Here is a 14,536-nt window from a genome sequence, read left to right as displayed (position 1 = left end):
GGAATATGAACGACATGATCGACAGTGCGTGAAATAGTTCTTCTCTCCACCATAACAGTTATTAGTCTGTGTGTTTGTCCATATATGTGATCATTTGTGCATTTTATAAAACTCTAAAGGAGAGTGGCAGTCCAAAGGCACGCACTTTTTAAAAGTCATAGCTCACAGAAATTGGTTCAGTCAGGCCAGTTTTTTTGATTTATAAATCTTTTGTGCTTATGACTTATTGGCGGCTGTGGCTCAGGAGGCAGAGTGTGACGTCCACCAGTCGGAAAATCTACGTTTCGATCCCTAGCTTGTATGCGAAAGTATCCTTGGGCAAGATACTGAACTGGCCGTGCCATTGGTGTGTGAGTGCATCTGATTATTTAAACTGAGTAGCAGTTGCCAGCAGTTGGCACCTTGTATTGTAACCTCGGCCACTGGTGTGTGAATGTGTGTGTGTAAATGGGTGAATGTGACTGTTTTGTGTAAAAGCCCTTTGCGTGGTTGGGAGACTAGAAAGGCGATCGGTGATATACTGTACATTCAAATCTGCATTTTGAGTCGTATCTCGTTCGCTTCATTACTTTCAGGTGACCATGGGTCAGAGGTAGAGCAGGTCGTCCACTAATTTGAATATTGGCAATTCGATCCCCGGCTCCTCCGGTCTGCATGTTGGAGTATCCTTGAGCAAGATAGTGAACCCCAAATTGCTCCTGATGGCTGTTCCACCAGTGTGTGACTGTGTGTGTGAATCTGTAGTGTAAAAGCGCTTTGAGTGGTCAGAAGACTACAAAAGTGCCATATAAGTGCAGGTCCATTTATTATTATAATGTGTCGTTGACTGGCTGAAAATGAAATCTAAGAATAACTAAACTGTTTAAATCTAAAATATGTAAAATGTTAATGTCATAACTGTATTACAATCTTACAAACTGAATGTTGTCAAAACCTTTATGACATACGACGGCAAAAACATCTAATTATTTGCATATTAAGTAAGACATAAAAAGCCTGTTTCACAAAATGGAAAAATGCTTTAGATGGAAATAAACCTACAAGTCAAAATATTTATTGCAACAGTTGTGCAGCTACATTGTTTATGTAACACTGCATTCTGTATGTTTTAGACCTTGGACTGTGTGTTTTTCTTTTCGCAGTATCTCCAACAATAGCTTGTGTGGCTGTGAGGCATCGGTTATCTTGTACACAACAAATAGTTTTAGAGGATAAACAATCACGGAAGATGTCTCGGCTGAAGTTGTTTGTGCGTTTTTCCTTTATATGTGTGTTTGTATATGTGTGTGTGTGTGTGCGTGTGTGTGTGTGCGTATGTGTGTGTGTGTGTGTGTGTGTCAAGGTTGCCAAGGACCAGTTAATGGGTTTGCATGTATTGTAAAGTGGGCTGGAATGAGGCTCAAACAAAGTGGCCTTCTGCCTCTCAGATGGGTTCATTGAGTGTGTGTGTGTGTGTGTGTGTGTGTGTGTGTGTGTGTGTGTGTGTGTGTTTGGGTGGGTGTTTGTGCTTATGTGTGTGTGTGTGTGTATGCCAAGGTCTTGATAACAGGCTTATATAAGCAGGTGAATTGGAGGGAGAAAAGTAACAAAGTGCCCTGTAGCTCTTTTAATATCCCCACTACCTCTATCCCGAATGCAGCCCCGACGAATGTGTGTGAAAGTATTGTATATATATGTGTGTGTGTGCATACTGTACATGTGGCCTGTGCTCGTGTCCTTGCACGCTCGTGTCTGCATAAGCATGTTGGTGTGTGAGGCCATGTTTGTGTGGCAATGAGGTGTTGGAAAAAGGCTTCTTGTCTGACAAACAGACAGTTTCATCTATTATGCAGTGTTGGTTTTTGCCGAAGCCTGGGCAGCGGTCGCAGTAGCACACAGGGTTGTAGAGCTTCAGAGAGCACTTAAGAGAGGAGAGGATCGCCGTGTCTCACTGAGGGACCCCGGGCGCTGTCACCTCGGCTATTAGCCCTGCGACACTTCCGCGGGGAGAGGGATTGAAGGTGAGAGAGAAAGAGGAGATGCGGGGGGGGGGGGGGGGTAGATAGACCGAAACACAGCCGGCTTAGTGCTTCATGGCTCTTCGGGGAGAGAGCAGGCTGAGAGGGAAGAAAAGGGCAACGACAGGCTGATGCTGTGAGGTGGGAAGGTGGGATGGCAGATGACAAGATAGGGAAGAAGTTTGTCAGGGAGAGGGATGTGTAATAAGAAGGGGACAAAAGTGAGATAAGGGGAGAGTTTTAATGAGAGAGCAATAGAGATAGGGGATGAGGGAAGAATAAGAGGTGGTGAAAATGAGAGGATAAGAGACACGGAGGATGTCCTCATGTGTCTTTATGATGAGACTCTCTGTTTCTGTGGTGATGATGTGATTTTGGCTGCGTGGCTCATATTCATTCAGGTGGCACCTGCTAGTCACACAGAGGAAACAGCCGTCTCTGTTTCTCCTCTTCATGTCTCCCTTGTTCTATTGCGATACATCTGCTGCTTACTGCACACACACACACACAAAGAGTACACACCTGATCTTTCCCTCGTGTGGCAGTTCGTGTGGCGGGTTGTCACATAGCAGCCTCGAGTATCCCTCCAGCATGTAGACACACACACACTCCTGGAATAAAACACACATATAAACGTGCACATTCATTGTAATATTAATCAGATTTTAATTAACTTCATGAGTGATGAGGTTCATCCATTTGCAACAAGGCCCGGGCCTCTGCTCCTTGGTCTTATGTCAGGGCTGAAGCTTTTAGCTCCGCCACTCTGAATACTAACAGGAAGCTTTTAGTTTTCAGGTGATAAATCAAGGAAATGTCAATTATTTTGAGCTGTTTGTGCAAATGTGGAGTGTGTGTGTTTGTGTGTGTGTGTGCACAAATACCGTGCTCGGTAGCAACTCCTGTATGCTGTCTCGAAGGGCCACTCGAAGCGAGCGTGCGTCGACAACTGCCGCCAGCCGCAGCAAAGCATCCTGAGGACAGAGACAAACAGATGCCCTGATGTCTGTTTGGTTGTTTGTTTATGATCTCAACGTGCGCCTCCAAGAACCTGAGGCCTTGGCGATGGTTTTATTTTTTTTTTTTTGTGGGTACAAGGTTTACATTTCAACAGCTCTTCCCCAGATATTCAGCTTGGCAGGCTGTGAAGGCCTCTGAAACAATATTTAAAGTGTGTCACACTCTGTAACGCACGGCAATCTGTGCTCATTGGAGGCACAAGTGAGGTGCTTAAAAAATGAAAACTGAACTCAAACATCGTCAGGGATTACCGGAGTTGGTTTTGCTCTTCAGGACACTCAATGATTTTTGTTTCATTTTGGCACTGTGAAAACCAAGCACTTCACAAGAAGCGCTTGATTATTCATGAAATGAAATGGCGTATGGCAGTACAACCAACAAAAAAAAATCTCACGGTTCAGAAACGACATAAAAGATATTTACTTTCTGCTCATTGCTGAGCGCTTTGAAGATCGGATAGAAGCACTTAACTTGGAGGAGAGTGGTGGTTATCTTAATTACAGTCTGCCTCTGATCAGTCTGATCAAATTTAACAAGATCTGTTTTTTATGTGTCTTGACTTTGATCAAATATCTCCTCACATCAAAATTAAATACACAGAAAAATACTAAAGACAGACAAGCACGGAGGATCTAATCACAGCTACTAAAGGCTTATGCATGACTGAAACAAACTAGTCTGTACTAAACGTTGTCCAACCACAGAGTGCTCATATCTGTTCCTATGTTCCTAAGTGGCCACACTCAAAGGCAGGGCAAAATGTAGGTCATCTGAGGGGCACCATGAATCATACAGATGGAGATAATGGAAAGTCATAATGTTGCATGATGATGTTGTAAAGAGGCATACAGAGTTGAGTGAAGAGAGCTTTAAAGCAAGGGCGTTGCGTTTGTTTCAACATTTGGGTGGAGGGGGAGTCTGGAGGCCCCCCCCCCCCCAAGAAATTTTGAGCGTCAAACACTTAATTTCCTGCATTCTGGTCAGTTTTTATGTGTCGTTCTGCAACGTTCTTAAGACCTGCCGGTTCACACCAATGCAACTAGATGAGATGGTGTATCATCTCTATGCAACAACTCTCTGTACTGTGTTCTGATTTTCAGCTTTTCAGGCTTATTTTGTGGCTGAACATAATTTGTAGCTTCTTCAAATATGAATGAGGATAGTGAGAGTGAGATACTGGCTACAGCTGCATTTGTAGTAGTGATGAAACAAAACGAGCATCAGATGGACTGTATTCATAATAAATATGTCATAATAAATATGCCACAATAATATAAATAGCCAACGGCGATTAATCAGTCAGTGACAATGTGTGTGTGTGTGTGTGTGTGTGTGTGTGGATGGGGAGGCATAAGCCCATACAGCGAGCAGTAAGCAGCAGCAGCGACCCATCGTCCGACTATGGCACAACGTGAGGACAGAAACAGAAACTCGGCGAGGATGGAGCACCTGCTGCAGCAAGCGAACACACCGTCTACAGTCATTTTGACTTGACCAGAGGACTTCACTACAAACCAATTGGGTGTTGAAACAGGTGACACGTTTAACGTTCTCAGTCGAGCTCAGACCTGCCAATTTACAGCTCTGAAACTTTACTCTGCAACACTCTAAAACTGGTATGAACTGGACTATACATGTCTTTTTTGCATCAATTTCTAAAGGATATATCATGGTACTACCTGCTTCAACCGTGCATAGTTACTACTTCTGCTTGCCATTTCATGGCAGACTGCAACCATTGCATTTGAGGTTGCATGCTGCCACCACCTACCACCTGTTGCGTCAAAGGGTCACATTCTCACAGTTAATGAATCTTGAGCCCTCTGCTAGATTCATGTTTTTATTAGGGGTGGGAATCATCAGAGGATCCACGATATGATATTATCGCGATACTTCAGTCACAATACAGTATTACTGCAATTTTAAATATGTTATGATAACATATTCATAAATGTGTTAAGAATATTTTGCTTATATATGCTGCCATATATTGCAATATTTTCTCAACTGTAAATGATGTCCCCAAAGGAAAGTTTTCTCAACATCTGTTTTATCTAATCAGTTTAAAAAGTTTTCAGTCTGTTCGTCTCACTTCCATTTTTTTGCAGCAGCAAAATGTATCTAGTGGACTGAAAAAGCAATTGTTTATATTATTCTAGGAGGCTACCTAAAGTTTAATTCGTATTTGTCATATTAAAGATTTATATACTTGGCGCTGTGTGTGACGATACAATATTGCCAAACAAAAATATCACACTATGCTGTATCGATTTTTTCCCCCACCCCTAGTTTTTATGGGGGGACATGTTCTGAAAATTAAGGAGGACAAGTCCCCTGCACCCCCCGCCAAAATCTATACCTCTGCTTGAGAGGAAAGTTCAAACTAGGCTTGGGCGGTATCAAAGCATTACGATACTTAGATTTAGAAATCCGTACGGTAGAAATCCCGAAACTATGATTTTTAACACCGTCGAAAATACAAATGCTCCTCTTTTGATCAAACTGATAAGGAGATGCTGTATTGAGGTGATGTATTGTAGTGCACAATATGCACCACCAGAGGTCAGTCTCTACGGGTGGAACAGGCAGCTGAGCTGAGAGAGATGGCAATTGCAAGTGGTGGGAATAACGTTACCAGACTCTGACCCTGGTTGGAAATATCGCCACATAAAGTGTCATCATCCTCCATTCATTATTCTATGGGCTATAAGCATTCAAACAAAGCAAGACTGAGTAGTCTGAGCAGGCTAATTACATAGTAGACACACAATATTGTAGGCTAGACAGTGACATACATGCTACAATGACTTCTATCACCAGTAGCTCAGTTTTTATGTTTCTTTTTTTTTAACATTTACCATCATGCACCGTATACCCTGGTGAAATGTCAGTAAGGTATGAAAAAATTCTTCCTTTGTTTCCCCCACACACCCAGCCAATTGCTGCATAAAGTGGCTGTGCTTGCTAAATGTTGGTTTAGGAAAGAAGAAAACTGCGAAAAATAAAACAGCCCTTCCAATCCCGATACGTTAGAAAGGTGTTTCAGATGCAGCAGGATCATCAGACAAGCACTTTGTTTGCAGCATACTAACACCTTAAAAGGGTCAGTGTAACTGCAAGGTGAGAGCAGTCTGTTCTCTCTTTTTACTCCTCTAAAAGCAACTTTTTGCTTTAATAAAGATGAGGTCTGGAAACTAGAGGAGCAGAGAAATAGGAAAATAGGAGAGCTGATCTGAGAAAACACTGCAGCTTATATCTTAAGGTCAAGCAAGATTGAGCTTGTGCTTCAAGGTTTTTTTTTTACATTTTCACCTTCCACAAAACAGGCGCAGAGATCCGCAGCGTCTCACAACCACAACTTTATCAGCTCGTAACATCCAATGTGACAGCTAGAAATTCATCCTGTAAGAATATTTACGTTCTGTGTGCGGTCTACTTAAATCCCTACCAGTTCTAGTCATCACTCGGCATTATTATTACATGTAACCGTAGTGTAAAAGAGAATCTCAGCGGGACTTCAAAATCTGATCAAAGCTTAGAAAAACACTGGGAGAAATCACAGAGGCTTAAAATGCCACAGCTTTTTAAACTGTGTACTGAATATAAATTGGAAAGATAATGTTGGAAAAAATTGCCTGTGATCATTTCTCTCTCAGTTGTTCTGATAAAGCACCACAGTTGCACAGCTGAGCCGGAAGGAAGAGCATCTTGTTCCTTCTTTAAGCGTACAACACCACAGAGGTACTGCAAGCTGCGTCTGCTGGGGGGCTCGATGTTCTACCGAAGGTGTCCATCTGTCACCTGCTCTTTTATTTTTCTTCTTCTCTGCTTTTTGGACACCCTCCCTTTATACCTATTTCCTCTGTCAATCGCTCACGTTCAGGCTTGTGTTTGGATGACTGGGACAGTTTGAGATTGTCGGGGGGAGGGTTAAGGAGTGAGGGAGGAGAAGAGTCTTGTCATGCCTGAGCACTCCGTGTTGGTTATTACATATGATTAGATATGATTAAATGCGATTAGCTTTGATCACTCAATCAGCCTGCCAGAGTGCTGTTGTAATGAAGTTGGAGCTCTGCCAGTGTGTGTGTATGGGTGTGTGTGTGAGTGTGTGTGTGTGTGTTAGAGAAAGCATCTGAGAATGTTTTGCATCTTAAGCTGCAGCTTTTGAAAATGCTTGTGTAAATCCCGATAAATAATATTTGATCGAAAGTAGATCTGAGCTGCAGACAAACGCTGGCTCCTCGTCTTCCCCACTCTGCTGTCAAGAACTCGTCGAGGATAGACGCTGAAACCTGTCATCCTTTGTGTGTCTGTGTGTGTCTGTGTGTGTGTGTGTTACTAGCAATAAGATGTATGCCTTTGTAAATGTCAAACTCTGTCTTATGACCTTTCGCAATAATTTCTTGCTATAAACCTCAAACCATCTGTTATATTAATTTACCTGCCTCTAAACCCGTCAGCACACACACACACACACACACAAACACAAACACAAACACAAACACACACACACACACACACACACACACACACATCCAACCGCCCACTCATCAGGTCCTGATGCAGACAAGGACACACATGCATGATTGTTTTAGCTTGTAACATGATCACAGCTTTTTTTTTATTCTTGCTTAATGAAATTTCACCATTTTATCATGATTCATTTTATTTTCACCATTTTCTTATTAAATTTGCTTTTTTCACTTCCATTTTGTCGCCGCACGCAGTGTCTCAGAAATGCTTTTCGGGAGCTGAAAAGAAAAAGCTCTGTTTCTCATTTGAATAGGGTACGTTTAGAGTTCATCCAATTGGGATTTTTAAGGGTCACTGAACCTCTGCAGCAGGAAGAATTAAATAGAGGACAGTGTAATCCTTCAATTAGTTCAAAACTGAGGCATGACAGCCTTGGAAATTTTGAATGAAAACGGCGACGTGATTTCATTACACTAACACAGTTTGTTTTTCGGTAATGCCATTTCAATTTATGTGAATTTGGATGAAGCTTTTATCTGAATTATATTACAACAGTGTACATTTTTAATATGGGAGACATCAAATCCTCCCCTGATGATAGCAATAGAAACAAAACGGCACGAAAGGACAGTGTGGAGAGCCATTATGATAATGATGTATATTTATAATATTTATCTAATTATGTTTTATTTAATTTTAGAAATAGTCCCATAGATTCCATATTTATTCCACTCACTGGATTACTGCCATTCATAATTTGTTACAGCGATGCACTCATCTGTATCAGAATGCATTGTGCTCTAGTCTCTGAATATAAAACAGTACGAATAATCACAATTAAACCAGAACAATTCTGTAAATGTCACACTAACACATATGCTGATTTATGGCCTTTCTCTCCTCCTCTCGTTTAAACCCTTAAACCCTCTCTCCTCCACACCTCTTCCATTTCCCTCCCTGCATCTTTCTACCTGAACCCCTAAATCTTACGTCTTCTCCTCCTCCCCCCCTCCTCCTTTCATCAGGGGGTAGTCTTTGCTGTTGTCTTTATCTGCAGCCTTTCTAATCACTCTGAGCGCTCTGACATTTTGAAGGGCACCTGTGATCAGCATAACTAAACACAGACTCCCCTCTATCTTTATCAGGCACCCTCTCATTCACATGCACACGTTTTCCTTACAGGCTCTTCTGTTTACCACCTGACATTTTTGTACATCACACAGCGCATGTAAAACTGTAATTTTCACAAGATTTTTTTTAGGTTATTAGACTGATAGCCTGCTCTACAACGTCCCATCAACCACAAGTTTTCTTTCCCAAAGTGAGAGGCACCAAAATATAATTATCATCCCTACTACTGATAAAGCACCTGATAAAGTCTTATAAAAAAATTATCAAAGGTAATCATGATTGAATCCCCACACTAATTAATACACCACCTACTGGTTGCTCTACAAATTGGCCAATTATTTAAAGCTGAATCCCCACCAAGACCCTCAAATTTGGTTTCATAAATAACAGATCACTGTCTATTGAGCCCTACTGATAAACGATCTGATTCTTCATGCACAGTCTGAATATGATTGGTTTATGTCAGGCTCTTCTCACAAACGCTTGGTATGTTTTCCTACTGAAATGAATGCAAACAAATTCGTACACATCCCATAAATTCTGAAAGGCTGTAATCAGGGGACCACGCTACTGCTTCCTTGTTTCCAGCACATTGCTGGTTGGAGTAAAGAGTGGGGTGGTGGATGAGTCACAGAAATCCGGAAGAAATCTGGACTTTCCCCTGGAAAACTGTGTGAACTTTGAATCATTTTAAGGTATGTCCTCGCCATGTTTCTTTTCCTCAACCGAACCTCCGTAACTTTACGTTAATTATGTGACTGTACATTACGGACATGACGTCATTCAAACTGTTTTGTGTGCATTTTTCGTAGGATATGATACGAACCATTCTATCAGAATACATTGTTTATGTGTGTGAATGTCTTCTCACCATTGAATGAAACTTCCCACCTGACCAATGCCTGATTTGTAAGTCTTATTTCAAATTAACCCCTAAATTTGACAGCAACACTTGAGACTCTTGTATCTTAAACCATCTCTGTCAGCTATGAATTACTTTGTCCATGGCAGTGGTCAGCAACCTTAACCATCAAAAGCCATTTTTGATCAAAAATAATTCAGAAAAATCTGCCTAGAGCCGCAAAGCATATTTGAGCCTCATGGTAACATTGTGTATTAAGTCTAAATTAGCCTGTGGATATTAAAAATAGGTCTGAAAGAGCATTCAGAAATATGATTTACAAGATGGCTCCTCTGCAGTGGGCTATTTACAATCATTTGTGACTTTAACTTGACACATTGGCGGTGAAGGCAGACAAATCTGTCCACCCACTATTAAATTCAGTATTTTCCTCTGAGACTTCTACTTTTATGGATTTGGAATCCATTGCTGGCCCAGCTAGGGAGGCTTAAGACTACTTACTGCTGTTAAGGTTTGTCAAAATATAGAGGAAAAGGTGCCAGGCTGTAGATATATGACATGCATTTTAGTTGACAAAATGTTGTTGTTTTTTTGTCAAAGCAAAAGAGAGCCACTGCAGAGAGGACTAAAGAGTCGCATATGGCTCCGGAGCTGCAGGATGCCTACCCCTGGTCCAGGACAAGTAATAATGCACCATAATTTGTATATAACCCACTTTTTCATGAGCCATTAATTTGTGTATAACCTATGCAATCGAGAGGGCTGCGATCAAGTCACCAATGCGTGGATGGAAGAAAAGAAGGACGCAGTATGAAAAGCGGAACTTTGTGTAAGGTGGCAGGTTGGGGTTGAAGATAGGTCACAAAACACAGCACTTTTCCCCAGAAGACCGTTTTTTGTGTCTCATGTAAATACAAGTGGACTTTGAGTTATTTTAAGGTACACTGTCGCCATGTTTCTTTTTTTAAACCTAACCTACATAACTTGGCCATTTCAGGGACCTATAACGCTGAATATTGCTAACTTCACACATAATACCGATATTGTTGCCAATAATTTCAAACTGCTGTGGTTAAACCTCTGATTAAGACAACACATCATGATCCAGGGTTTCTGATTAATTGTCAACCAGTCTCCAACTTTTGTTCAACAGTGGAAACATTTGTAATGATCACACATCTGTCTGGGTCAAATTGATCACTATGAGCTGATGATTATTATTACTGTTTTTCACCTCATTTCTCGTGCAGACTACCATCCAATTGACATTTGTATATTTATCACATTAATATAAAGTAATGAAACATAGAGCTTCCCTATTTAGTAAATTTTACTGACAGTTTCAAAATACAGTACAGCTGTTTCACTACGTGGGCGTTGCATTACGGAGCATTATCAGTTCATATAATTACGGTGGCTTCAACCATAAGTGTTTTCCCTGAACACATTCATTTTCTGTTTCCATCACTAGCAGGCATGACTGTTTCTAGTTGTAGCCTGAGGAACACAAAGTTTCACTGCTGCATCTCATTGGCTCGTTTTTGGGAGTTTGTCTTAAGCTACAAGGAGACTGTATTTTACATTGAAAGAAAATGACTTTCCTGTTGCGGTCATGATTTCAGTGTGCACATAGCACCAACCTCATGCAGCCAGCTGGAGCAAAGGCAAAGTATCATGGGAGTCAAGTTAAAAAATATTTGCATATATAGAATTACTGTGGTTTTCAATAGTTTTTCCATATGTTGTCATGTATGAAAAACCCAAAGTGAGCAGACTAAGAAAATTATTTAAACAGCAATAGTATAGGAATGATTAAGCTTTTTGATCCATCAATCATTGTTACTGTGATCACTACAAGCAGTTTCCACTGTACTTGAAAGCGTCTCACAGTCAACTTTCAGCCCACATCTTTAACAGTAACCTTTCTGAACCTGTTCGCGCCACTTTTAGGGCCTGTCACTCCACTGAAGCTGCCATTAATAAATAGGTGAATGATTGTGTGCTTACTATGGATCACTGTGCAGCTTCTGACACCATAGATCACTGTACACTCCTAGACTGACTGGAAAATCAATTTGGCATCTCTGGCCTGGCTCCTGCATGGTTAAAGTCTTTCTTATCTTTTTGCCTTAACTTCAAGTGAGTTGCTTATAATTTCATTACTTCCGACCTTGTACCTGTTTCCTGTACCTGGCCTCAGTCTCAATCTACCGTCTTTATCTTCTGTCTTACTTTCCACTTTTATTTGTTCTTGCTGCAGGTATTTAACTGTAGGCAAAGCGGTACAAAGTGTCTGAAGTGTGTACACTTCCCCTGCAAGAACTGCGCTCAATTTGCTCTTCAGGAGGACACTTAAACCTTAATATCTCTGTGAAGCCGCTCTGCAGACGGTGTAAAACAGCACAAGAACATAGTGGTCAACCCACAGGTATAGTGGTATGGAAATGAGATTGTAGCGAAGCGGGGCTTGACTGCTGAACACGAAAATGCCAACTTGCTGTGAAGGTTAGGACAAAAAAAATACAGGGCACAATTTTACCCTTTCATTCAATCTTTTGCCTGAACTACAGCAGTCAAAAATCAGAGTTAATGGAGAGGGAGGCAGACATTTGGAGCATAACTCCAGGAGGACAACTCACTGAAAATCTTAATTAAGTCTACATGGATGGAGCTGTAGCTTGCAGGATAAAGTCAAATCAGGTCTGTATAATATTGAGATAATTTCCCACTGAGCAGAACTAGGCCAGATAGTATTCTCACTCTCTTTCTAAGTTTTATGATAACCTGTTTGGTTGCCTGGTGAGCAGGGATGTATTCTATCATATAAAACAATACAGTGAGTGCTGTATTGTTTGGAGTTGTACTTCTACTGTACATAAAAGATGTCTTTTCTGACACTGCCTGATTTGTACACATTTATATATGCTGTCTGATTTCAAGTTGATTAAAACCAGATTAATTCCCACAGGGATTTGACCCAGCTTTGCTCATCAGCCCTCATGTTTGCAGTATTTTTGCTCACTAATAGTGAAAGCATAATTACACAAATAGTTACACAGTTGTATTTGGTGGAGCAGGATCTGTTCTCTGAGGGGCTCTCCATATGAATCCAGCAGCAGCAGGCGAAAGGTTCAACAGGAAGCAGATTGGAGCCCCTGAGGAGCAGACCAGTGAAATATGGAATATTCATGATGTGAGATGCAAGAAAATGCTACTTCAAATATATTTGATAGACAAGGAGAAAGATTAGGAGGAGGGGGTAGTGGTGGCTTGTTAAATACAATAACATATCCTATTGTCTTTTGTCAAGAAAGACAACCAGATTTCCTGCTGTTTTATGTCTCTATTTTATAGCTTATGAGAAATGATCAGAACTTGTTTGAATTAGTAGAAAATTTCTAGAAGTTCTAGCCATCAGAGTCATACACTGGGTCGGGTACCTGCAGGTACATATATAATTTTACGGGTACGGGCATTAGTAAAGATGACCTACACATGGACGGGCAGTGGGTGAGAACAAAAGTATATCTTTTATTTTTTAGAATAAAACAAATGAGAAATATATGCAGGATATGTGTAATATTTTGACATCTAAGTCAGTATCATCAAGCCCCAATTCCTTTTATTTTGAAAGTCATTGGCAGAAGTCAAACCTTTGACCCTATCGTCGCATTTGTCACTGACAGGAAGACTCCAGAGATGAAACTTTGTATCCTGATGATAAGGTGGCAGCCCACAGTGAGTTGAAGACACCCAAGGAGGATCCTTTTGATGTTTTATGGTGGTGGGAGGAGCATGCTAAAATGTTTCCTAACCTCACAGTGATTGCACAGAATGTTTTCAGCATCCCGGTATCGAATGCAACCAGTGGAAGAGACTTTTTCTCCGCTAGATTTGTAATTCACGAACTGAGAACCCAGCCTAATGTGAGTGACTGTAGCCTGTGTGTGTGTTTAATCACAGGTGCAGGTCACATCTGGTGGCAGGACCTTTATTAATGGGTGTGGGCTGGTGCAGCTTTGAGTTAGACATAATGACGGGTAACAGGTCAGTTCTAATACTGAGCTTTACAGATATGGGCGGGTGCAGGTTTTCAAAAATGGCCCTGTGCAGGACTCTGCTAGCCACATCTCATGATCTTCATCAATGGATGGAGTGCGCTCAAATTAAGTCAAATCTATTTTATTTCTATGACCCAAAATCACAAATTTGCCTCACAAGGCTTTACAGTTGGAATAATATATGACATCTTCTATTGTTAGACCCTCAGTTCAGATAAAGAAAAAAACTCCAAAAACCTTTAACAGATAAAAAAAAAAGGAAAACCGATAGAGGAGGAGTTTTTCTTTCTAGACAGACAGATATGCAACAGATGTTGTGCACAGACTGAAATTACGATATTAAATTCATAATGTGGAGAAACAGAATGAAAACATAAGGTTTAGAAAACAAACATATATCAAGAATAAGCATCTCATGGAGATGGAACAATGATGGATGCTTCTTAGGTAAAAGATGAACTTTAGACCTTAATGTTTTATATAATTTTTTGAGCGAAGCCTCCCTGTTGTCTGATTTGCCCCTATGTGGCTATTATATGTGACCAGCTGTTATTTTATCATTTTGGTGGACAGCCCTGCCATAAAAGGTGAGTGACAGTCGTGTTGTTTGGATCTGATGTTGATCCGCTGATGTGACGTGAATTACAGGTCCTGTTTTCGGAAAACTAGCCCTGACACAAATCAAACACAATTTCTTTCTCTTGTGCACTCCTATCTGCACAGGATCAAAACTGTAATCATCATCAAGGTAAATCATATCAAATTTTCTTCAGCTGACCCTCTACCCTGATCATCAGCAACAATCAGCCACTTCACCACAGCAACACACAAAAATGTTGTCTTTAAAGGAGGTGCTGTTGACAGCTTTGAATTTTTCAAAAGACACCTCTGTGAACACAATCAAAGCGTTCCCACAAACTTCTCATGGTCATACATATGCTTTGATAAGCGCTGCCTTTAAAGGTCCAGTGTGTAGGATTTAGGTGAACATA

At 40.9% G+C, this 14,536-nt stretch overlaps 1 protein-coding gene across 2 annotated transcripts in view; it reads right to left on the bottom strand.

The window, feature by feature from the left end:
• Positions 1 to 14,536, bottom strand: part of pde2a (phosphodiesterase 2A) — a 224,533-nt gene that overhangs the window by 35,569 nt on the left and 174,428 nt on the right. For both annotated transcript variants that reach the window (XM_033631080.2, XM_033631081.2), the window contains exons 3-4: positions 2,882 to 2,971; positions 2,520 to 2,608 (exon numbers count right to left, since the gene is read on the bottom strand). In XM_033631080.2, the coding sequence (XP_033486971.1) occupies positions 2,520 to 2,608; positions 2,882 to 2,971 (179 nt within the window). The remainder of the gene's footprint in view (positions 1 to 2,519; positions 2,609 to 2,881; positions 2,972 to 14,536) is intronic.

This window comes from Epinephelus lanceolatus, chromosome 4, assembly GCF_041903045.1.
Source record: "Epinephelus lanceolatus isolate andai-2023 chromosome 4, ASM4190304v1, whole genome shotgun sequence".
In the NCBI taxonomy this organism is placed as follows: Eukaryota; Metazoa; Chordata; class Actinopteri; order Perciformes; family Serranidae; genus Epinephelus; species Epinephelus lanceolatus.
The sequence above is the reverse complement of the archived record's forward strand: the minus strand, read 5'-3'. Positions and strand labels throughout refer to the sequence as shown.